Source organism: Melozone crissalis, unplaced genomic scaffold (genome assembly GCF_028551555.1).
Source record: "Melozone crissalis strain CALT ecotype California unplaced genomic scaffold, PUWL_Pcris_2 ptg000014l_1, whole genome shotgun sequence".
Taxonomy (NCBI): Eukaryota; Metazoa; Chordata; class Aves; order Passeriformes; family Passerellidae; genus Melozone; species Melozone crissalis.
The window spans coordinates 3,654,962-3,680,231 of NW_026535792.1; the positions used below are offsets into that span (position 1 = coordinate 3,654,962).

General features: G+C 44.0%; 1 protein-coding gene across 3 annotated transcripts in view; it reads left to right on the forward strand.

Moving 5' to 3' along the window:
* The first annotated feature begins 749 nt into the window (after positions 1-749).
* IGF1R (insulin like growth factor 1 receptor) overlaps positions 750-25,270 on the forward strand; it is a 169,312-nt gene continuing 144,791 nt past the window's right edge. For all 3 annotated transcript variants that reach the window (XM_054272527.1, XM_054272528.1, XM_054272529.1), the window contains exon 1: positions 750-1,135. In XM_054272527.1, coding sequence (XP_054128502.1) covers positions 1,042-1,135 — 94 coding nt within the window. In that variant the 5' untranslated portion in view covers positions 750-1,041. The remainder of the gene's footprint in view (positions 1,136-25,270) is intronic.

Below are 25,270 nucleotides of genomic sequence, written 5' to 3' on the forward strand. Positions count from 1 at the left end.
CGTCGTCCTCCTCCCCCCCGCCCCCGCCGAGATGGCAAGGCGGCTCGGAGGGATGCGAAGAGGAGAGCTGCGGGGGGAGGAGGCGGGGTGCTGAGCGCTCCGCTCGCCCCGCTGCTGCTGCTGCTGCTGCCGCTGCTGCTGCTTTGTGTGTGTGTCCTGGATTCGGCTTTTTTTTCCTTTTTTTTTCTTTTTCTTTTTTTTTTTTTTTTTTGGAGAAGGAGCTTGTGGCAGCCGCGCCGAGGAGAGGAAGAGGAGGAGTAGGGGGGAAGCCTTTTTAATTCATTTTCGACCCAAATTCTGCATTTCGAGCCTCTGCAGGCAGCCGGACTCGTGGTGGCGGCGGCGGTGTTGTTGTGGGTGGTGGTTGTGCGTGGGGTGTCCCCCCCACCCTCCCCGGCGGAGCGGGGAGCGGAGCCGCGGGGATCCCGCCGGGGCAGCCCCGTCCCCGCGCGGGGGGACGGCGGAGCTGTTGTTGTTTTGTAATAGGATTGTCTGGGTCGCGCCCCCCCCTTCCCCTCCCTCCGCGGCCCTCCCAGTTTTTGTGTCTCTGTGTGTGTGCGGTGTTTGAAAATGGAGGTTGAAGATGCCGATTGCCAGCCCCGATGTGCCTCGTGTTTGCGGCTCCTGTGCACGATGTACCACCGCAGCCAGCGCTGAGGGGAGACGGCGGCGCCCCCCGCCCGCCGCCCCGAGCCCGCCCCGCCGCCCCGGAGACAGCGTCGCCCCGGGGCTTCCATGCCTTGTTGTTGTTGCCGTTAATACATCGTGAATATCTGTGTATTTTTGGTGTGCTTGCTCCGGAAGATCAACACCCAGGGACCTCAGCAACCCTCCGGTTTGCCGCTCCGAAGGGTCGTGGTTTTTTTTTTTTTCCCCTTCATTTCTTGAGGCAACGTGGATTTATTTACCCTGCCCCGCTGCTCCTCCGCCGCTCGTTATTTTTAGAGGACGGGGAGAGGAAAGAAAGCGAACAATTCTGGACTTCTTTTTGCTTTGTTTTGTTTTCGGAAAGGGGGATTTTGTCCAATTAAAGAAAGAGGAATGAAGTCTGGCGCTGGAGGAGGGTCCCTCGCCGTCGTCTGGGGGTTCCTGCTCGTCTTCGCCGCACTTTGTCTGTGGCCAACAAATGGGGAAAGTGAGTACAGTGCGTGCCCGGGGGTGCGGCAGGGACCCCGCGGTGAGGGAGCCCCCGAGTGAGGGGCTGCCGGGGAGGGGGCGAGGGCGGCGGCTGCCTCTGTGTGTGTTTGGGGGGGCGTGAGGGGGTCCCTGTGTTTGTGTGTGTGTGTGGGGTTATTCTGCGAATGTGCGTGTGTGTGTTTATGTGGGTGTTGTGCGTGTATGTGAGGGGGGGGTCCCTGTATGAATGTGTGTGAGTGGGCTGGTGATGGGGGGGCCTCGCTGCGTGTGTGGATGCGTGAGGGGCTCCCTGTGTTTGGGTGTGTGTGTGAGGGGGCTGCCGAAGGGGTTCCCTGTGTGTGTGAGGGGGTTCCCTGTGCAAGGGGCTCCCTCTCCGTGTGTGTGTGTGCGTGAGGGCTTCCCTGCGTGTCTGGGCTGTGTGCGAGGGGCTCCCTGTCCTTGGGGGGGTTGTGAGGGCTCCCTGTTCGTACCGGGCTCCGTCTGAGGGGCTCCTTGCCCGTGGCTCTGAGGGGGGCTCCCGCCGTTTCCCGCCGCGGCGCCGAGCGGGTCTCGCCCCTGCCCGCGGGGCTCTGCGTGTTTTCCTCCTGTTACGCGTCTGCTCCTCGAGCACGTTTAACAACCCGGGGCTGCGCGTCTCCCTGCCTGCCATGCCCGCCTTCCTTCCCGGGAGGCGGTTGCCTGCTTGTACACACGGGTCGGCAGCGCCGCAGCCCCGAGCCTGGCGGAGGGGGCCGTGCCCCTCCTTTGTGTGCCCCCCGAGCGCGGGGCAGCGCTCAGACGCCGCAGCCAGGGCTGCGAGCTGCGTAGTAAACACTCGCAGGGCTGGGAAGGACTCCGCTCGCTTTCCCCGCATGGAAGGAGCTTGATCTCTGTCAATATTTAGAGGCTGTATGCAATAACCTGCCGTAGTGAGTGAGGAATTCCTGGAAATGAACGCCTTGCCTTTTATTGCCGCTTTACCGCCGAGGAGGGGTTCCACTCGCTGTGCGCGGGGTGCGGAATTACGGCGGCATCCCGCAATCTAAAGGTCACAGGCTGCCGTTAATTAAAAAAAAAAAAAAAAAAAAAAAAAAAAAAAAAAGAATTCGCACATTGACGCTTTACGTTTGCGGTTAAATAGAAAGGTTTGATGGCCGAACGGGCTGCGATCTTAGGGGTGATGCATTTTTGTGAGCGGCCGTGTTGCACGCAGCGCCGGGGCTGGAGCAGCGTGCGAGCCGCTTCCCCGGGAACACCGGGAGAACGCGGATCGGGATCGCGGTGCGGGGCCCGGCTCCCTCCTGCCGCGGATCCTCGGCCCATCCCCGCGGCCGCACGCCTCGCTCGGGAGCTGCCAGAGCCCCGACTTTGTTTTTGTGCGTTTCCAACCTGTGATTGTGTTGCAGTGCCCGCCCCTCTCGGGCGCAGGGGGAATCGAGGGGGCAGGGAGGGCTGCGCTGCCATTGATTACACTGCAATCATCGCCGGATTAATCCCGGGGCTGATCGGTTTTCTCCTGGTATGTCGGGCTCACGCTGGATTGAGGATCTCTTGCATGAAATTAGCCTTCCCTTGTTTCGTGGAGTATCTCTGTAGACGGAGAGATGGTAAATGTGCCTTTGAGCCCAACCATTTTAAACAGTGCTCCCTCTCCTTCAGCGTCTGCAGAAGCAGGGATGTTCCTGTACTGCATCCTGATGCTTTAATTTCTTCTGCCGTGTGTTTTTCAATGTACTCCCGGAGCTGTTGTTGTGTGCCTCTCCCTTTCAGAAAGATACGCGTTGTTGGAGGGAAGGAACGAGGAGATCAAATTTCTCCATTTTAAATGTAAAGGGAAAGAATTCAGGAGGCAGGAGGGCTTTTCTAAAAGTAGTGGTTTCAGATTGAAAAGAAAGGGAAGTTCTTTGGATGCACTGGCAGTGAGGCTAAGCACACAAAAAAAGATAAGTGAGCAAGAAGCACATAGATGGAGCCTGTAATGCATGTTGAGTAATAATTATGTTTCGTTAGGCAGTAAATGCCTGTTAATTCCTTTCAAATTAAGGCCCAGTTTAGGCTTTTGGGCCAGCCAGGGCTGAAGAGCTGCAATCTTACCTCCATGAGTTGAACTTTTTGGCTAGAGCTGTTTTCAAGAGGGAAGATTAATCTTTAAGTTTAAAAACAAAACCCCCGTGCCCTTCTTCAGGGAAGGGCTTACAAAGGATCCAGTAGCGTGGAGAAACAGAGCGGGAGGAGGAGGAGATTTGGTGCATTCTTAAACTACACTCAGAATTGTTTTCCTTGTCTTACCTGGTACAAAGTACCTTGAAATAAAAATGCTCACCCAGCTCTGGCAATGAGCTAATGCAGGAAGAGTATGTTAGGATTTTAGGTTCTAGTCCTCTGAAGCGTTTGTGGTTACCACTTACCTAAAATGAACATCCTGAATGAAATATCTTCTGAAGAAGATCCAGGCATTTAAATATGGGAAGATATGCTGAAAAACTTGTCTTAGCTGAATACTGCCTCTAATCGATTGTCTTTGTAGTTTACAGTTTAATAGCCTTTGTTTTCACGAGTTATTGCTGAAAGAATTTTGCTGTTAGGGGGAAAAATGATCTCCAGAGCAGATGTTTTACATCTCTTCATATTCTTCTCTCTCCCCACAAGAGTGGAAGGAAGATTAATCTTAATTTTTATTTGTTTTTCATATATACTGTGTCATAGCTAAAAGGCACTTCCATTTTCGGTCAAACAAGCAAGGCATTCCTAAATAGGAATACAAAGGAGTTACAACTGGAGGGGAGAGACCCATCCCTTTAATGCTAAATTATATAAAATGTGTGTGTAGTTATGTGACAGAAACCTCTTTAAAATGCAGGTAACTTCAGTGGAGAGCTTCTGATTCAGAAAAAGTCATTTAAAAATGCCAAGAATTCCCTGAGATTGTGTTAGAACGGCACAAAAATGGAAATGAGAAGACCTTTCATTAAGTTGGAGTTTGTGGTGCTGTACCCGTGCGTTTGATGTGTAAAGCTACAACTGTTGGAGGCTGTTTGATGCTGGGGGTGGGTTTAGGATGAGGCATAAACACGGTGTTTTCTTCCTTTTCTCCCTAGAGCATAATGGGGGTTTTGATTTTCAGCCTTCTGTGTATTTACAGAGGGAATGTCTAGGAGGGAAGGGGTTAAACACTTAGAAGGAAAATAATAGTTTTAGGTGTGATAATACTTCAGATTGATGGATATCTTGATGGGTCTGCTCATGTTAGCGCTGAGCTTCTGTTTGTCTATCCGGGCTGGATGTTGTGTTTCTGATAATGAGCAGTAGCTCATGCTGATGCTTGATCTCTCTCCCAGGTTGCTTAGTAAAGCCCTCATGACCTGCTGAGTGTCAGCGTTGCACACACCTCGCTTTTGCATCAGCGTTTTCCTGTACACCCGGTGGTTAGGGAGTGTTGGTAGCTGGGAGTTGGATAATTCCTGCTGTAATTGAGGCTGTGAGGGGAAAATGCCAGAGCCAGCGAGGAATTGGCATCGGGGGGTGCAGCAGAAAGGGGAGTGATGGTGCCTGGAGTCCGGGGCAGGGAGAGCCAGCCGGGCAGAACTTGGACCATTTTTTGATTGTGTTGGGTCGGACTTCTGGTTTGCAAACCAGAACTGGAGCAAAGGCTTGTGTGAGTCAGAAACTGAGAGGGTTAGGAAATGGAAGGGACTTAGCTAATATCAGGCAAAATGTGTTGAACGTGAGGAAGCAGAGGGATGGGTGTGGAAAAAGGGTGTGTTGGAAGTTTCAGTGTTGAACCAGCGTTTGAGGGAGAAACACTGGGGGGTTTTGTGTGTGTAAAGTGAAGAAAATTTAACTTAGTGTTTATGTTCTGAGGATTGAGGGAAGAAAAGGACTGCCGAGAGCAAGAAGACAGATCAATTAGATTGACTTCAGCCCAACAGAAGACATGATTTATTTGGTTTAATAGGGAAATTGCTCAGATATGATCAACTACTGTGTTAATTTTCGTGTCAGCTTTTCCCTGATGTGTTTTTCCTCCAAACTAATTCTAGGGTATAGTTAAAGCACACGCCAGTGATGCTGAAATTGTTTTCATCTTGAAAGATACACACAAAATCTAATGTTAAAGAGCATCCACGTGATGATTTTTGAATCTGTCTTTGTTGGTAAATAATTAATTTCTATCAGTATGTGTTACCATGGGAAAAGTTGTTTCAAATCCTTTTTAATTTTCTGCTAAACTGGCAATTTACTAAGGAGATCTTGGAGGAGAGTTTTTTTTAAGCATCTAACATTTAAAATTCAAATCCATTTCAGGGCTGAAACTATTAGCTTTAAAGGATAATTTCAGTTCATGTTTAACTAATGCCTTTTCTCTTCCCCAGTAATTTTTGTTTTCTTTTTACTCTGAGGTAGATTTTACCAGTGATCACTGGAACGATTATCTCAGTGAGAGCAGAAGAGGCAGTTTTGTTAAATGATTAATTATATTGTGTGTATATTCCATCTGTGTGAATTGTGAGCTACCGCAAACTTCATTGTAGAGAAGTTTGTTTATGGTCCTGAACTTTGAGAGAGAGAGAGGCAATAACACATGCAGAAAACCTGTTTTTCTCACACTGGATGTTAACTTTGTGATCCCACACAGCAAACAACTTACCTAGCTCATCATCTGTAATGACTCTAAAGTTCATAACTTACAAAATGTGCTGAATTAAATTATTTTTAAGAAGTTAATGTATTTATCTGAATTATCTGTAGTTAAATTAATGAAATCACGAGAATTATTGTACTTGAAAAGCTGATGGCAACTGAAAAAATTCCTGGAACTTTGGTTTATGAAATTAAATACATTCTTACTTGGATCTCAGTGTAAAGCTTTCACATTTGGAAATGCTTTCGGATGTTATCAAGTAGCAGCTGTTTTTTATTTATGTGTGATTGCGTACATAGGAATGGGTAAACTGCAGTTTATTATTGAAAACTATTGTGGATGCTAAATTTAAAAAAAGCTGCAGTTTAAGTAATTGTCTCGGGAGTCTCATAATTAAAGTTGTTGCAGATTTGTAGTTGCAGTTTAATTTGGATCTTCCTGACAGAGCTGAGCTTTTAAGGTTTCTGGGCTTTGGTGCTAATGGAACGTGCTGCTTTTAAGAGTTTGTGTACAGAAAGACTTTGGGAATGCAGTGATGTGTTTGAAAGGCAGAAACATTGTTTTAGTATTTTGATCTATTTGACATGTATAATTTTTCTATCACTGTAAATTGTATAGACAGCTTCTTTGTGTAGGTTAGTTGGATTAGTTTTTATGATTTATGAAAGCCACTTAAAAAAGAATAGTTTCATTTTTTTTTTTTTTATTGTGCAAAAGCAGAACTCAACAAACAGCAGTTGATGAAGACACATTGGTGGTTGTTAGCCAGCCTGTCTTGTGTGTGGTTTTTTTGGGCTGCTTTTTTTCCCTGTTAGCCAAGTCATGACAGGTACAATCTGGACTGATTTCTGGAGTACTAGATTTGTCTTTTTTTGTGTCCAGAACTGTCTGAGAGAAACTTTGAGGACAGGCAAGCGATCAGCAGCGCTCAGTGTTCATTCATATGTTTCTGTGCTCTGCAAACAGCTGTACCGAGTCCTCCAGCTCAAAGATAGATTCTGGTTCCTTTAGACAGGACCTGTTGGTTTTGCTCATTAAATTTGATAACACTTTGACTTATTAATTAATTAAGGAGGTGCATTCAGGCGAACCCGGGTGTGTTGTGAAGGTTTAACTCGCCCTTATCACTGAAAGTTTTGCTTTCTAACCTTTGCAAATGCAAAACATGAGCCATTCCCTTAGGATATCTTGCAAGACACCAATTAACTTCTTCAGTGTTGATATCCTCAGGAAGTTGCTGTTGTAGCACGAGATTGTATAAAATGTGCTGAAAAGCAAAATTGTTTCTTTATTTACAGATTTATTTACATATGCCTCCTAAACTTTAATGTAACAGTTTTATTTATTTATTTATTTATTTTGAAATATCCAGACCTGTACATTTCCAGTTAGTCTGTTTCTTTCTTGGTAAACTTGATGGTATGAGCAGAAACAAACATTTGTATATGTCAGCAGCTTCCCAGAGAATTTTTTTCAATGAGGCTGTTTTCTTTGACCTATCTCAGGAGAATGGATCTTGCAACCCAATAAAACACTAAGTTTATTCCTTTAGAGGACCAAATCCACCAGTAACTCATTGGGTAGAATATCAAATGCACGCTTTTGCAGCAGCACAAAGTCATTTTAATAATAACTTACAGCAGTAATTCCCACTATCACTGAAGTGCTGACCGGGTTGGGTTTTAAGACTTCGTTTCATTGCTGGCTTCAAAAAAGCGTACATGATAGAAATAAATCTTTTGAAGCAGTAAACAGTCACACTGCCCGTGCATGTGCTTTGCCATTATAGTTTATAAGCTCAGTGTGTGTGTCCTGCCTTGGTGAGCCCGTGTTAGTGAAGGTGTGCTGGGGCAGGTCCCCTGGCCGAAGGAGTTTGTTTGCCTGTGCTGCCAGCGAGGCACACGTTGCTGCAATAGCTCTGTGACCGGTCAGGGAATGTTATCTCCAAGCCCTTATTGGTGCCATTACATGCTGTAAAGATAGCTTTGTTTACTTGGAAGTGTGAGCATCAACTGATCAAAACACTTTCTCTTAACAGGTGGGCTTTTTTTGGAGTTCTTTGTTGAACATCCCTTCTGCCTGTGCTGGGAGCAGTGTCAGAAAATGACAGCATCAGGCAGATGCAGGAAATATTAGGAGTTTTTAATGACAGAGGCAAACTTTACACAAGTGGTTATCCCCTGCTGTTGAATTGGTGATGGGTCATTTTTACTGACTGTTTCCAGCAGCTTTGTAGTTTTTTCCTTTAATATGAACAATTTGCAAATTATTACACTACTCATTTAAGTGAGCTCCTTACACAATACTGTTCAAATAGCAGAAGGTTTGATTGGAGGCAGGAAAGAGGAATTTTTTGAAGTTCAGAATGCATGAAGTGAATACATGCTGAAGTAGTCAAAGATCCCTTGTACTTTATCAGAGAGCAGTCTGCTTGAATGAAAGGTACTGTACCTGCTGTTAAGTTTATAAACTTGGTTTATACAGATTACTTTTTAAATTATTCATGATGCTATGTTACAAGTATATCTGACAGGTTTAAAATAAATGGCTTGATGGTAAGAAGGAGCATGCATAAATTAGAGCTGGGATAATGTGCTCTTTGAAGTATCTCTCCCATTTGTTACTACTGGAATACAGTAGGTAACTGCAGCTGAGTGTGTGATTCTCAAGTGAGAGTACATCATTATCTTCAAACTGTGGTGTAGTGGCAGTTCTTGTGTAAGACAGATGAGAGAAGCTGCAGGGAGGACCAAGGTGCTCCCTTTGTTTTTAGTTACAGACACATTTCTGCTGAAACAGGGAGGGCATTTATGGGATGAGAAGTTTAAGCACAGCAGTTGAAAGGGTCTGCTGATTGCTGTGTGTTGCTGAGGTTAGGGTGGCATTGCTTTGTTTTGTTTACCCTTCTCTGTTAGCGTTGCTGGGGGTTTGTAAGAGCTGTTCTAGCAAGGTGCTTGTACTTAGTGGGACCCGGTGTCTGATTTGCATGTGGATCGTGGTGCTCAGCTTGAGAAGTCTTCCAGGAAAAGTTTGCAAGAGCTGAGCCATTGTGTTTGGAGAGCGTTGTTGGTGGGGAAAGAGAATTCCAGGTCTCTTGGATGCAGAAACGGCTTCCCCAAACATAAATTGACTCAGTGCTCATTTTCCTCATTCTGTAGACAGGCAGCTCATTATATTTGAGAAGCAAGCTCCCGAAGGAATTTATGGGATAGGGGGAAAAGCCCCCATAATGACGTGTGATAGAGCAGCCATAAAAATGATTGCAGGATGATTTTCTGAAAGTGGAAGGTCTTCTTGTAGACAGGGATAGTTCAAACCTTAAGCCTTAGTCAAAGGGATACAGCATTTTGGAGAAAGATCTGGTGACAGCTGCCCCTGGAAACTGTCTATAACCAACTTTTTACAAGAGAGTTGGCTTGTGCTTGCAGGAAGGGCTTTATCCTGGATCTCGCTGAGCTGCTTTCCTTATTATTTCCATTGGCTTCACTTTGGAGTTGTCTCCACATTTTTACCTTCTACAAGTAGTACTTTTTACTTCCCTGCTGCTCTTCTCACACCCCCTTGGTATGTCAGTGTGAGAGCAGCCTTGAAGGGTATGAAGAGCGCGCTCTGTTCGTGTTGGGCAGGGAGTGAGGAGCCAGCCCTGCACGGTAGGAACGGACACGTGTTCACTCAGCTCAGCTGACCCTGGAGTAACACTTGGCTGAAGTGTGAAGAGTTGAAATGGCAATGGAAATTCCTTGTTTGCCCTGTCCCTGTGCTCTGCCAGGGCAGAAATTAGTTTTTTTGTGTTCTTTTTTTCTCTTTTTTTGGGATTTTTGATGTGTAGTTCAGTTGGTGTCTTCCTTAGTCAAATTCAATGTGTCCCAGTGGGGATTTGGTTTGTTCTCCAAAATACTGCTGGACTTACATAGCATGGGTTGCTTTTTAAAGCTTTCATGTAGTTCTACCTTTCTTTCAGCTGAGAACCAACTTTAGAGAGACTCAACAGGGTGATGAGGCAAACTTTGATTTCGGAGTTCCGCTGGATAGAAGGGAGAGCCCACTGGAATTGTGATAGAGCCCAACTTCCACTACTGGATTAGCTGTTACTTCTGTCTGATTGTTCTGAGCCCCAGCAGGATGTAACAGCTTGTGTTGCAGTTAATATCATTCAGTTCATTGTGGCTGAAGCTTTTGTCACGTTGTTTGTTTCTGAGATGGATGTCAATTTATTGGTCCCTTGCAGACACTGTGTCTCCTGTGATGCTTGGAATGAGTGAATGCCCACCTGTGCACTTTGCTCCTCTTCCTCAGACCTGAGAGATGGGAGACTGGGGAAAGTTGAAGGCCGGTAGGATGTGTGACCGCTTGTGTGTGCAGGAGGATGCAGAAAGTCCAAGGGTCTGTTGTTAGTCCTGTTGCTTCTGCACCTTGGATGTGGAGATTTTGTGTTTTTAAGTGATGTTGGTGTTCCCTGCAGCTGTGTCCTTGGTGGAGCTGGGGGTCTCTGCAGTTGTCCCTGTAGAAAAGAGTAGCAATGGGGTGTAAGAAAAGCAAGTTTGTTATTTCAAACTTGAGACTTGGCTTGGTTAGAGACTGACTTGAGCCTGCCAGGGTCCTGCCTGGGAGTGACTGAAGGTTTGTTTGTTTCTTTTTTTGTGTGACTGCTAATAAAATGTTTGTATTTTTGTCACACTGGAGTAGGCTGACTACGTGGACAAATATTTTCATTTATACTGTCTCAACAAGAGACATGACATACATATCAAATGTTCACATTCTGGTGTGAGAGTCTCTTTTAAGATTCCAGCTTAGATATTCTTGGGTGGGTTGTGGTTCTGAAGGAGCAAAGGCCCTTCCAAGCCAGTGCAGTTGTTGTCCTGGGGGAATCAGGCAGAGAAGTGCAGTGGAGTGTGTGTGCTGGGGTTCTGGGCTGCAGCAGAGCACACATGAAACACACATCTGTTTGTACACGGGCTGTGCAGCTCTTTGGGCAGTTCATTGTTTAAATAAACATGTTGCATTAGCTGGGAGGCTTCAGTGCCAAATGCCCACTGATGAGATGTATGAGGGTTTTGTTGTTCCCAAGCCGCACTGAGGAACACAACAGCTTTATAATTCAACACGTTTGAGGAAGATTACAGAAAGAATTTGGGGTGGATCGAAATCAGCACTTCAAAAGCGACAGCTTTAGAGTAACTCAGCTACAGCACAGCGCAGCCCATGGAAAATCACTGTCATCTTAACAGATGCAGTGTTATTTTGGAGATTCCACTGTATAAATACATGGACTGTGGTTAAATTGTGATGGCAACAGATGCAATCTCAGTTCTCGATTCTTTCATCTCCTTAATATTTAAAAATACCCCACAAAGTGAAAAAAAAAACCCAGCCAACATCAAGGCTGAAAATATTCCTTCTGTAAATCGCTGGGGCTGTACCTTTAGGACCTGATATCGTTTTGGGTGCATCACTGTGGATGAGACTTGGAGAGTGTAAATGCTCCTCTCTGTGAGGGAGCTGCAAATGCTGCTACTCACGATTTATTGTACCATTTGCATATGAATGGAATTATTCAGCTCTACTTAAGAAATGTCAGCGAGATTGAAGTCAGAGTTGGTTAACCTGGCAAAAAGATATTTCCAGTGTTTTTCATGAAAGAAAATGATAGTATGTAGACAAGAATTACACATTCCACTGGCTAAGCCAATACTGTCTGAGGATTTTCTTGGTGTCTTTGTAGTTGATATCAGTGACTTGATTTTTAAATTTGTCTGTAATACGTTGCAGTGCTGAAGGGAAAGAGAGTTGGAATGTGGGAATCAGATGCTGTATCACAATGCTGCATAGTTGTGTTCACATTTGTTTTTCTTTCCAGATTTGATTTTTTAAAATACTGATTTGAAAAGTATAAATTCAGAGCAAGGGTTTTCCTTTTAGCGAAGACCAAAATGAAGTGTAGCAAGATGTTGTTACTGGTGCATTCACCTTTATCCATCCACTAGTTGGATAAAAAAGCCTCAAGTTAAATACTGTAATTTTAAATACTGGATTTTAAAAGGAACCAGATAATTTGTGTGAGCATTGGTAGTCACGCATGCTAAAATAGGGAGTGATCACATCTCGTGCTTCAGGAGCTGCCAGTATTGAAGGGTTGGGAAGAAATTGTATTCCTCCTCCGGGTGTGTGTATTTCCCTCCCCATTTGTAAAATGCAGAAAGTGCTGTCCTTGGGGGGTGGTTAAAGGCTTGGTTTCTGCAGCAGGGATGTGACTGGGGATGCTCCTGTGGCTCTGTCATCCAGGTGACAGCACTTTCACTGGGAAGCTGCTCCTTGCCAGGCGTTCCATGACTGTGCTCTGAACAGAAGTGTGAGGATGGGGGTGTTGGCATCAGCTGACTGATAAGAGATAGTATATTGCACTAAAAATACACCCAGGTCTTTCTTCACAGGCAGCTGTGAGCATTACCTGGTGTCATGTGCAGCAGGAGTGAGACAGAAGTTGAGGTGGGTTGAGCGTGGCTCGGCCTGGCTGCGAGGATGTGCTGGGATGCTCTCTGTTCGTTCCAGGGGTTTCTCTTCCTTCAGGAGCAGCTGCTCACAGAAATGTGCAGCTCTGCAGTGTTTGCTGCGTGTTGCACGTGTGGCCACAGCCCTTGTTCACTGCAGGACCAAAACACAGCTCTGAGCTCAGCATGACCGTCCCTGCTCCCAGTGTCTCCCAGTGCCTGAGTTTGTGTTCAGTGCCCTTGCAGCTTCTCCCAGAGCTGCTGACATGGGAGGGGGTGAATCCTGTTTGATGGGGAGAAGGGGAGAGTGAAGGGGCTGAGGATGTAATTGCCATGTCATGTTTTCTGATTTTTGCGGGGAGAGGGAGGGACGCTCCATTTGGGATGTCTGCACACCCTGGTTGTGTGCATTCCCCTCTGTTCTCATGGGAGTGCACTGTGAGAGGCCAGGGGGATGGGATCATGTGGCTTTGCAACCTTCTGGTGAAAATGTTTTGAATTTTGATCCAATTTGTCCTTCAAAGTTTATTTCTTCCTTAGTGTGAAGGCCTCAGAGCACTACTAGTATGTATTTTTTTCCTTTTATTGAGACGAAGTAAATGGATTTCATAGTGACTTATAGCAGCAAGCAGGAAGAGCTCACTCTGAATACAGTTTTAATCTCATTTTGCATATTTTTAGCTGGATGTTTTTAGTGACTGACAGCTGTTAGAACTCTGATTCACAAACAGCCATTTTTGAAAGTACAGACCTTTTTGCTAGTGAATAGCAATGTGTTTCTACAAATTCATGTAAATAATTAGATGCCTTGGATGCACTGGCTCAGATCCTTAATTTTCACATTTTTAAGTGACAAAATGGCAAATGATGTATTTTCTGGTAGATTACTTCTCATTTGTGTTATTTTTTTATTTGGATGGAAAATGGAATTTTAATTGAAATGCAGAAGATCTGGGTTTTAAGACTTAATTAAAACTCCAAGTGTGAAGGAGAGGCATGATTAAAACAAAATAAACAGAGAAAATAGTTTGTCATTGTTTCTCAAAAGTTTAGAGTTCATAGCTCTTGCCCACTGACTGTTTCACAGGTTTCTATGCAGGGAGTCCTTTTTAATTTGGGATTAAGAGCTTGTTGAACTGAACCATTGGAGTAAACTGAAATGAGGCACTGCAGAAGTAGCTGTTGAAAGTAAAAGCTCTCTGAGCATTTCATCAAAGGGTGGCTCCAAGAGAGCGCTGAACAGCAAATTCACCAGTCCCAACTTTTTTTTTGGTGTAAATTATATGCTTACTATTTTTATTTTATTTAAATTACAGTAGGCATTTGCCCTAATATATGCTGTTACAGTTTCATGTTAGATTTGTAATTAAGTTTATTTTTAGAAGAATGCATTTAAGTGGTTTATATAAAATGATTTTCTATTTTTGTAAATGAAATAATTGTTTTTTATTGACTTTCGATTTCATGCAAATTTCGGGGTTTTTTTTTATGGCTTGAAGGTTGTGTAAGCAGAAAGAAATTAATGATTTGAGAGTGTTTTCATAATAGGAAGAATAGAAGATTCGTTGTCAGTAGCTGGGGACGCTGATGGGCAGAGTTAACTCTTATTTAGACGTGTTCAAATTGAGCGAGGATGGATGTTGGAGGGTGTGGTACAGTTGCTTTATATAATAAATGTTGCCATTGATTATTTTTCCTGGTTGGGTTGAGAAAGACGCATTGTGAGTGCGTTTGGGATCTGACGCAAAACCGTCAGAATGTCGCAATCCCAAAAATTTCGCAATCCGGGGCAAATCTGATGGACAAGTGAGTGTTAATTGTGAGTGAGCCAGATTCGCTATTTTTAATTTGGCCTCGCTATCACGTCTCTTCACAGATGAATTCGAAGGCTACAGGGAGTTGAATGATGAGTCACTATTGAGTTAGTAAAATCACAATTGATCTCCATTTCCTGTTGATTCCAAAATTACTGAAGTGTGAAAGCTGAGAGTGACTGATCACTTCTCGGAGGGGAGTTTGAGGGTGGAATGTGGAAGTGACTCTCTCTGAAGTAACTCAACGCTGCCCTGGGTGCCGGGACAGGGATGTGTGCAGTGAGAACAGGTGTGTGTGCGATGGTCTGGCCGGCTGAGTTACCTCCGAGGAATGATAATCCGCACACCAAACACGCTCACCCCGCAGCCAGGTGGGGGGAAGAGATGTCTTAAGTGGCTAATGATAGAAGCTGAAGATTAAATTTTGCAGGAGTCTCCTCGGTGCTGGGGTTCTTTGTCAGAAACGCCGACCTGTGTCTCTGTTGCTTGCCTCAGACCATTCATTCTCCCCCGAAATCCCCGTGCTCATGCTGTGGCAGTGCCCTGCTCCTCTGCAGCGAGGCACAGTGGCAGAGGGAGGATGCAGGGGCAGCAGAGGAGTGGGACACAACATTTTGTGTGCGTGTTGTTGTTTGCAGTTACCTTCTGATGAATAGCAAATCATCTGTCATGCTGCAGCTTTGTTCTTTTCTTGTGATGGAAATGCTCTTTTGACAGATACTAATTAGAAACGCTGTGGTAAGTGCAGGTAAGATTTAAAATTTCTTTTTTTTTCCTTCCTAGAACTTACTGTTAGCAAAACCTTTTTTTTCCTTTGGTTAGGAACTATTAAGTCACGTTCCTAGACTCTGCCCACGTTGCATATGTGAGAGTAAATTCTGCTGAAAGGGGATTTGTTGGAAGAAATTAAAGGGAGGATGTACACTGCTCTGAGTTATACTGGAAGCAAGCTATAAAGAAGCCTTGAATTATCACTCCAGGAAGAGAGAACTTAGTTTAGTCCCCTGGAGGACTAAGAGGAGGTGGGAGGATGCTCCTCTGCTGCATCCCTCACAAAATTCTGATTTTAAAGAATTTTTCTGAAGGGGTATTCTCAAAGGGGAAGTAACAACCTGTGTTCTGCCTAACTTTTCAGATGGTCTTTGAACCACGGAAACTTGTCCTGGCTGTACACTCTGGTATATTGTGTTAAAACAGAAATAAAGAACCAAGAGAAGAAGAAATACACCTTTTCCTTGCAGAGCATATACAAATTTTCCTCAATGTTGCCATAATTAGGATTGTAGAAAACTGGGAATGGGGGGCAAAAGGGATGGCTGACCCTGCTGAGAAGAACTCAGTTTTTGAATTTGTAAACAAAACAGGAAAAAAAATCCTGCCGGCTTCCTGACAGGCAGGGTGTGCGGTTTTCAGCCAGAGGAGCTGATTCAGTTGGTCTGGCTTTTGCAAGGGAACAACGAGAGGAATAAATTGCTCTGAGAGGGTGTAAAGAACTTTCCTTTCCTCTAGAAAAAGTTGAGCAAACATGGAGCACTGAGTTGCACGGTTGAAATTTGGTGAGGCGTGGAAAGGACACTGGTTTTCAGCAAAGTATGATGTTTGTTCAGAGTGTTGTGAATTCAGGAGTAAGAGTTGCCACACTTTAGAGACACCTCTCAGTCGAGCTGAGGTTTAAAGGAGCTGCAAGAAGATCACTTTATGAGCAGTGATCTTGGCAGTTCTTAATGCTGCTGCCTGCAGAGGATCTTCAAATACCCACAGCCACACCTTGATACCTTATATCTTGCCTGGTAGGATCTCTGTTGATATGCCCACTACAAGAATGCTTTGTTAAGACCAATTAAATGTATAATATTTTTATAAAACTTGTGTTTTGGAAAAATCAATATGACCAGTTTCCCTTTGAAATGACAAGATGCCTGTTGTGCTGACAGAGTAGAACGCATTAGGAAGTGATGCTTTGTATCCTCTCAAGAGTAATGTGCTCTTGTTTTCTCTTAATCAGCAGGATGTTCTCCTGTATGTCAAATGTCTTAGTTGTTTTTGTGATCTCTATCAGAGGAGAGTGAGGGGGGAAAATGTCAGAGGAACAGAACAGGTTTAAAAGCTTTATAGCAGAGAAAGCCTGCAGCCCTGCGTTTCTGTTTAAGTAAAAGTGGTAATCACCACCTTAGGGTTGGACACTTCGTGTTTATGTTTTGCTTTAAACAATAAATAAAAGAACAACTTGCCCTTCAGAAGAACATAATTCATAGCCTGTTGAAATACTCTGGAGCATAGGGGATATAATTAACCCTTTTCCCTTTAGCGGGGTTGTATTTCAGAAGCAGGATGTCTAACACATTATTTGCCAGTTCACTGAAATAAGGATTTTTCAAGTTGATTGTCTGAAAATCAGACTTCTTCCTCCCTCCATTGCCTTCCCCTCCTTCCCTATTTTCTGAGCTGTAGTTTCCAAGTTTGTAATAGGTCTAGTAGTAGTTGCCTTAAAAAAAAAAAAACCAACAGAAACTTAAAAGTAGCCATTGAGAAGGAAAGCTTATTTCCCATCACTCTTGCTCAAGGCTATAGAGAATAGATCTTGGAAATTCAGGCACTTATCCAGGCTTTTCAGAGGAATTTTTAAGAGATGCTTTTGATGCAGTGAAGGAAGAGCAAAGACTTGAAAGGGCTGAAAGCACAACAAGGATTTGGCTCGGTGCATGAACAAAACCTCTTCCAGTGATCCTTGAATATTTTGCTTTACTGATCAGGTCCTGGATAGCACAAATCAATTCTTAACTATTCCCTCAGATAGTTTTGGTATGATTCAGTGAAAACAGGCTGAAATAAGACAGAACCTGAAATGCTTCCAACTCTTTTTTTCCCATCTTGACTCTCCTTGAAGTATGTGAATTAGTGTGAGAAAGTGTCTGTAGCTCCCACCGGGTCAAATGGAGGTTGAGATAAAAATACTCGTCTCTGTGTGTATCGTAATATTGATCGTGGTGTGGTAAATAATTCCTTGGCAGCAGGATTGCCAAGTCTGATGTTTTACACTTCATTTGTAAGTTCTGGTGCAGTCTTGCTTCTGGCTCTGTGCTCAGACCTGCTTTTTGTTCTTTGATGGATATCTGCTTCATTACTTCCTTTTGACCAGCCTTTCCTTTCTGATAAACCATCATCCTTTGGATTGGTTTAGCTGCCTGGAGCTCCCAGGGTCTGTTAGTCACAGTATTCTCTTTTTGTTGTGACATTTTAATAAATTAACAGACTCCATGAAGACCCAGTCCTGTTTCTCCCCTTGCTGGCATGGGTGTGCACCAGTTCACACCTGAACAAAGATTGCTTCCCGGGCTCTTTCTTTGAATTTCTTTGTTTTTATCTGCTCCGTTGTACACATCTTTACACTGTGTTACCCACCACAGGCATTCCTGTCACTTAGGGACCTCCTTGTTTGGGCACTCATGTTTTCCAAAGCGGGCTAGGAAGTTTTCTGTTAAAGGCAGTGTGGCCCTTTCACAGATCGGGGGTGGCTGCGAGTTCAGGACTTTGTCTGTGTCCTGAATTGCTGGTTAACTGTGGAGGCAGTGAGGAGATCGAGTCCTGCTTTCTGACTCTGAGGCTGAATGAAGCTGGCATGTGGTAAAGCAAAGCACTGTCGGCTCAGATGTGTTTTCTTAACATGGAACCAACTAGCCTTGCACAAATACCGTGGTTTTCTTTCACAACAGCGGCGCGGGGCCAGCCGAGCTGTCAGACGGGTGAGGCGAGGCCGAGGGCTGTCCATCACCTCTGCTCCCACACCAGCTCACCTTCAAGCCGGCAGCTGCAAAGGAGGGTGTTCTTGTCCAAATCCTTTTTACCTGTGCTTTTCCCCCTCCTTTTACGTAGTTTTTCTTCTCTGGCTGGGTTTACAGCTGTGTGTTTGGCCGTGGATGTGGCACCGTTACCCAGCGCGGTTGTGCCACCGAACGCCCGCCCCGGCAGCGCAGCTTGTGTTGGCAGGAGCTGCTTGGCTGATGGGACTTCATGTTGTCTGGGCAGGCAAATCATAGCTACAGGCAGAAGAATGCCTTTTTTGGGGTGGCTGTAGTGGCACAGTGGAGATTAGATTCTTCTTCTACCTCCCAGATTGGCAGCTGGTTTTGCTGTTGATGATGGTGGGGAAGGATGTGGGGTGCTATAATTAGTTGTGGGATTTCAGAGCTTGGAGAAACCTCCCTTGTGTCTGAAGAAAACAGTCTCACCAGAACTTTTTTGAATGTAATCTAGGTCCAGAGAGAGGTTTGCTTTGATGCAGTCATGTAGCCTGATTCTGAAGTCTTGTGAGCAGCTTCTGCCCCTGTGTCAGTTTCCTTCTCATCAGATACTCAGAATTATTTTTTGGGGTGGTCCCTCTGTTTGAGGGATGGCAGCCATTGAGATCAGCTAATATTGTTTTGTCTGTCTTGCAGAATGTAAAGTGTCTGAATTGCTATCATGATAAAAAGGTTTCTGAATGCAATGAAACTAAAGAATATGTCACTTAGGTTTATATATTTAGTAGTGTATTGCAGGGTTCATGTGGTTTCTCTTGCTTCCCCTTGTCTAGTTCCTCCTTTCATCTGTTGCAGTGGATAAAGTTCACTGTTTAATTTTTAATCAAAGTTCTCTAAGGAAAGATTTCTTACCATAGGTTAATTATAAATATATTTTCTATAATAATTTAAATATTAAATAGTGCACATTTGTTAGTACTTTACTGAAGAAACACACCTGCTCACAGGCTGAGGTTCCAGGTGTTCTAGTGCTAAACCACTTTTGACAGCAGTTGCTCATTCCACAGTTCCTCCAGGGAGGATATTTTTATTTTAATTCCATCAACCAGGTCATGGCAGTTAAGTTCTATTGCAGTTAAGAAAATTTGAGTCTGAAAACTTCAAGTGTGTTGTGTCCCCCTGCCTAAGATGAAAATTGCTTTTTGAGAGGATGAGATATTTTGAAGTAGTGGTGCATTTCAAGAATCAGTTCAGGTTAAACCTAGAAAAGCATGTTTAGATCCACTTTTTCCTGGTGAAAGCAACAAGCTAATTTTAATGATGACTTTAAAGTTGTGTGCCTGAGATAAATCTCCTTTTGTGTACATCCCTCTGTTAGATATCCACTATAAAAACAAAGCAATACCTTCACTCGGTTGTTTTTCTCTCCTTGATGTTATCCATCTTTTCTGACTCAAATTTCTTCTAAATTTTTACATTATCTTCTTCGTGATCAGAACAAATAGTGAAATAGTACCAGGGAGCTGGGAACAGTCATATCAAGTGTTTGTTCTTCATCTGTGCCTTCAGGTAGGAGAGGGGTGTGTATACAAGGTAAGTCATGAGGACTGAGCTCTCCATCTTGGTCTTGCCTTGATTTGCCTTCTGGAATAAATCTGTGCTGCTGCACATCCCAGTGAGGGGAGGTTCCTGCAGTTGGGAGTGCCTAGAGCAGCATCCAGGTTTGGTACTGCTGCTTGGTTTGCCCCAGTCCCATCTCCTGCAATTTCCTGCGTCCTCTTCCCCCCAAAGTCTTGCAACACCCTTCTTGCAACACTCTTCCCCCCAGTTTTGGCTGAGCAGGGGGGTGGAGTGGTAATCCCTGATTGAATGAAAGGTGCCATGGATTTATTTGTGTCACCCTGTTGGACCCACTGCTTTCTCACGGGGGAGTTTGTCAGAAATGCATCAGGGTAACCTGCTGCACCCCAGGCTCTCCAGAAGCACCTACCAGACGGTGAATAGTAATTCTCCTGCTTGCTGTGCCATTCCAGGTAAAAGTGGATATGGTGACAGGCATTGCAGTTGCCAAGCAATAGAACTTCTCAGAGCCTGGCTGGTTGAATACCCAAACTGTTCTGCTCACCAGCGTTGCAGCATCGTGCATCACCCACAGTGCATCTAGGCAGTGTGTAAAACTGCATATGAGGTTGGAAATCCAATGTCTTGGGCAGTATATAAATGTGAAACAGACAGTATGGGCTGAAATGTCACCTTGGATGTAAGTGTGGGAAGCAGCTGAAGTAAACCACTGTTGGTTCTTTTCTTTTTAACAAGTGATATATATTTAGATTATTTTATTTTTACTGTTTTACAGTAAGGTTCAATCAATTGCTGATGAGAACATCTGCATAGATATGTTGAAAATCCTATACTCAAGCTTCCCTTGTATTTTCAGAGAAATGAAACTCCTGGAGTTCTAGTGGCTGACTGTGCCTAAAGAGCTCTGGTTTCCCATGCTCAGCCTTGTTTATCTGGCAGCTTCTCACCTGTGTGCATCAAGGATGTTTTGTTTGAGGAGGGACTCACCTAGAGTGGTATCACAGAGGTGTTTGGTTCTCTTTTTCCATGGTTATTGTGCTGTGATGCCTCGGAGACAATAAATACCGTGTGAACGCTGCCCTCGTGGAACAAAGGACACTTCCCCTGCTGGGGCTGGTTTGTGGTACTAAAAGCGAGTCAGAAGCATCCAATTCACCAGAAAAGTGAGTTCACATAGGAGCTCCTCCTGGTATAGCTACTTTGGTTTGCATTTGCTTTAAATTGTGTTCTGGTGCAAGTGTTTTTGGTTGATAAGGCCTGAACTATGTTACCTTGTCTCTGGCGCCAGCCCACGTGTTTTACCTTGTATTTGGAGAAGAAGGTTCTTTTTTCAGTCTGGTTAGCTCATGGCTGGAAAGCCCCACAGCACCTGCATGTATGTAATTTAATACCTTTAAAGCCCTTTTTGGGGATTGCAAGTTGGTCATATTTTAACTGCCTTGAGAAAGCAGGTTACAGCATGACCTATGTGATTTTTAAGCTGTGTAGCTGCCATGTGAAGGGAGGGGTGGGAGAGCTCTCTGTTCTGTTAAATGAAGTTGATAGCATTAACTTTTTCTTCCATTCAGTTAGATCATTATTTTTTTTTAGCACCATATTTTGTTGGAAATAAGGGACTAGTGGAAGTCTTAGTTCAGTTTGTTAAAACAGAAACATTGCTGTGGAAGGCCAGAGAATGTGGGATTTCTGTGTTTGATTGCTTAAGAGCCGGTTAGCACAGCATAGTAGGGCCCTGTGTTGCATATTGTTGAGTAATTGCATCAGACTTGTAATTTTTCTGTGGATCTATGACTCACTATTAAATCCTTTGCTGACCATTATGGATGCAATTGTATGTTATGATATTGTTTTGTCAGTTGGCTTCTAATGAAGCCTGAATGATCTGGCCTGATTATCCAGCCATTTTTGGAAAATAATAATACTAAACAAATTCCCCAAAAGCTTTTAAAGAGTGACAGCTTTCCTGGATTACTGCAGGGTGGCAACCTGGCAGGCAACTAAGGGCATGGTAAAGTCTTCCTAAATGTGAGTTGCTGAGCCCAGCCACATGATGAATTTTCATTCTGGAAGAATTTGGCTGCTTATCCCAGCTACCTAAGTGTATATCCCATAGGTTTCTGTCAGCCAGTTGCTGAGTCACTTGGATGTGCAGACAACTGTTTTAAAAACAAATAAATAAAATCGTGCACACAACTATTTTTTTTTTAAAGGTGGAAAGAACAGTCCCCAGGAGAGACAATTTTTGCTAAGCTCTATTGTCATCACAGATTGTGAAACATAAATTCAGTGTTATAAACAGCTTGTAATTTCAGTCTTCCATTTTTGCTTTAGCAGGCATTAGACTGAAGCTGCTGGCATTGGGTTTAAACATTATTAGCACCATTAAAAAAACGTTTTACTCCCATAGTTATTGATCATAATGTACCACCTACTCACTTGTATGTTACATATTTTGTGTAGAATGGCACGTGCTCATTTTGTGATGCTGCCAGGGAAGTGATGGTGTGGGATGAGAAAAGGTGCAGGAGTTTGAAGTCTGTCTCCTGTGAGAAGGGGGCTCATCTTTAGGGATTTAGGCATTACTTGCTTTCTTCTGCAGTTTTTGTTGTTGTTTGTCAATTTTCTCACAAACTCGACCAGGCTGTGACTCTGCAGCGTTGCAGGGAATGCTCCTGGAATTGCATTCAGGTGTTTCTAGCAGCTTTCCCTTGCCTATAAATGCACAGGAGCAGCTCGCTGGGGGTTAGGGCGCTCGGCTCCAGCCACGGTGAGGTTCAAACAATGCCTTTCAGTGGTTCACACCTACAGGGCGTTAATGGGTGAGGAATTTGCTGCTGAGGTTCCTCTTCCAGTTAGCAGAGACTCTTACAGGCATTGCCCATAACCTGGGCACTGCAGTTCAGGGTTGAAAGTTTGCTGCTTCTTTTCCTGGCTTTGATAGCTGGGGGTTCTGGGCTGGATGTCATCCTGCCTCCGTTCCTGCCCTCTGCACCCATGGGGATGAGCAGCAATCCGTGCCAGTGAGGCACTGATGTGCTATTTCAGCAGCAGGAGGTAATGGATGTGGCTTCACAGGAGCCCCTGAGGGATGTGGTGTATCAGAGCAGCCTTGGGCAGAGAGGATTAATTTGGGGATGACTTGTCATGAGGATGCTTTCACGTGAGCTGGGCTAATTCTAGACCTCCTTGCTCTGGTGAGCTGTGTAGAGAAGGCATCAATCAGTGTTATTAAAGGGATACAGTTCATTTTGTTGGCTCCACTTTTGCTAAGCTGCTGTTCCTGTTGATACTCAAAGTAAAGTGTTGGCAGAGAGAACCCAAGCGAGATGAGGGACAAAAACGTGATTTATTCTGAAATTTTATTTATGGGGAAGTTGGAGGAAGTTCATGGAAAGCAACAATGCCAGAGATATCTTTAGCCAATGAGAGCTGAAAATTGCAAGAGCAAAAAGGCAGAGACAGTTGGAGTTTGTGATGTGGGTTGTCGCCCTTTTGTGTGTTATTTTTGTGAATGTTTTGTTCTGGTCAGCGTGGTAACACAGTGGCCCTTGGATTTGGAATATATAGTTAGTAGAGTGGCAGAAGAGAAGATTAAAGTAGGATGTGTGTATTTTTTTAAGGGCTGTGGGAGACAAGGAAAATGTGTGTGGAGAAGGGGAATCTAGTTGCCTTTTAAAGTATTTGCACCAAATTTGACTGGCCTCTTGTGACACCACTTTTTCCTTCCAAATCTGGGTGAAAATAATTCTGTAAAAGGTTGATAGGAGTGATGAGTAGTATGAGTTAAATTAATGATAATAGATGATGTTTCTCAGAAATTACAAGCTACATTGCAATATAATCTCCAGTCCCGTGAGTGTTTTGGAGATCATAGTGGTCTGGCTTTGTCCTCCAAAGCTTAACTTGTAATTAAATGAAAAAAAACCCCAAGCCCTCCTTCTTGGCCTTAGATATATTATGAAGAATGTTCTCAGGACTTATATTCAAATGGAAACAGTGGGGTTTTGTTTGGGTTTGAGTATTCCCTTTCATGTTTTGAAAGCCAAAGATGGCAGCGTTGTGCTAGTGCTGGAAATACAGAAGCTGAAATTCAATTATGGTCTTGCTTAGCAAAATCTAAAATGATTGATGTTTTCTGGGTTGTGGGGTGCCTTTTCTCTATCCCCTCCCCACCTTGAGAGATGTAGCTTCATAAAATCTTGGTAAATGTAAAGAGGTTTATGTAGCATATTCAGTGAAGAGAAATAGTTCAGTGGGTAGGGAAGCAGCTTGAATCGTGATGTAGATTTAGTTCCCTCCTTGTTACTGGTTCTGACATCCCAAGAGGTAACACAGAAGTTGGCTTCCCTGGGAAGAGATCTAGTGATTGATGTGACACATAGAGGATAGGTGAGCTTAGAGAGTACAGAAATTTTGTGGGAGGTTGTGTAAGTACATTAAAGACACTAAAATATATATCTCATTCATAGTGTCACTACCGAGGCAAAACCAAGAGCTCAGTGGGTGGTGGAATCCTGTGTTAATGTAAAGTGTCATAAGCAATCTCTCCAACCACTGATTTCTGTGAACTCCACATTTAATTTCATCTTTGCAGAGTATGCAATTAAAGAATCCTGAGACTTCAGTAGTAATTTTTTTTTTCCTTATGTCTGCAAATGGTGCAACTGTACTGAAACTTTTCATGGGCTCGAAGGGAAATTGTGGTTGCTAAGCTGTTCCTTCTCAGACTTTCTAGCTTTGCCTTCCATGTCATTGAAACTGCAGGAGCAAAGAGGGCTTAGACCCAGGCCATGGGCTGCAGTGACTCTTTGGTCAGTGATGACTGAGTAACACTTAAAAGGGTTTTTTTTTAGGGCTATATGGTAGTCCTGATGGCTTCCTTAAAAGATGCATAATTAGTAGGAATAAGAATGAAGAGATATATTAAGGTCTCAAGTTATACTTTCCCCTGTTTCTAGAATGTATGGGCATCACATTTTCAGACCATTCCTTCTGTTTTCAGTCGTGTCCTTCTGCTTCTCTTCTGAGCAATGACCGTCATACAAGATAGAGGCTTCTTATAAACCTGATGAGTGGCTTTATCTGAAGTTCAGTTCCTTCTTCCTAACATCATTCAATCTTTTAGTGTCTTCAAGGAATAGTTTCAGAGCCCTAAGTTTTTTTCCAGTGTGCCAGACAAGCCCTCAATTGAGTTGATCCAGTAGATAGTAAACACGTCAATATGCAGCCCGTGGTACATTATGCAGATCTAAATCCACTCAGTGCAATAAACATGTTTTGTTGTTGTTAGAGAGGGATGGGAACTCTGGAGATGCTTGCCTGAAAAGGGATGTGCTGCATGCTGGGAATCTGGGATGAGTGAGGGCAGCTGGACCACAGCCACGTTCAGTAGCTGTTTTGGACTCTGTCTTTATAAGGACCTGCCATAGATTAAAACTAAAAAACACATGATGAAAAGGAAGTGACTCTGTTGGGAATAAATAACAACACTGTTCAGAAGATGTGCTGATCTCCCAGAAAGACCCACAGCTCTGAGCTGACATTACTGAGGGGTGATGTGGTCAGGCCTCTTTCATTAGAGCAGTTTGGGAGAGAGCAATGTTCTGCACTCAGTAACATCAGCTCTCTGCTGACCAGACAGCAGCAGTAGCTGTCTGGGAAAGCCAACCTCTTCTTGGAGTGGAGTGTGCTCAGAAAAGCCATTATTGGCAAAGTGAGCTGTGGTGGTGTGAGCAAGCTACTCTCTAAAAGTAGAACCAGCCACAATTGTGTTCTTGTATTAAGCCTTGTAGTTCTTCCTTTGTGTGGGAATTCATCCAGCACTGATGGTAACACACTGTGCTTGTTACCAGCTGTGCAGAATTTCAGGGTAGATGAGAAGTTGAG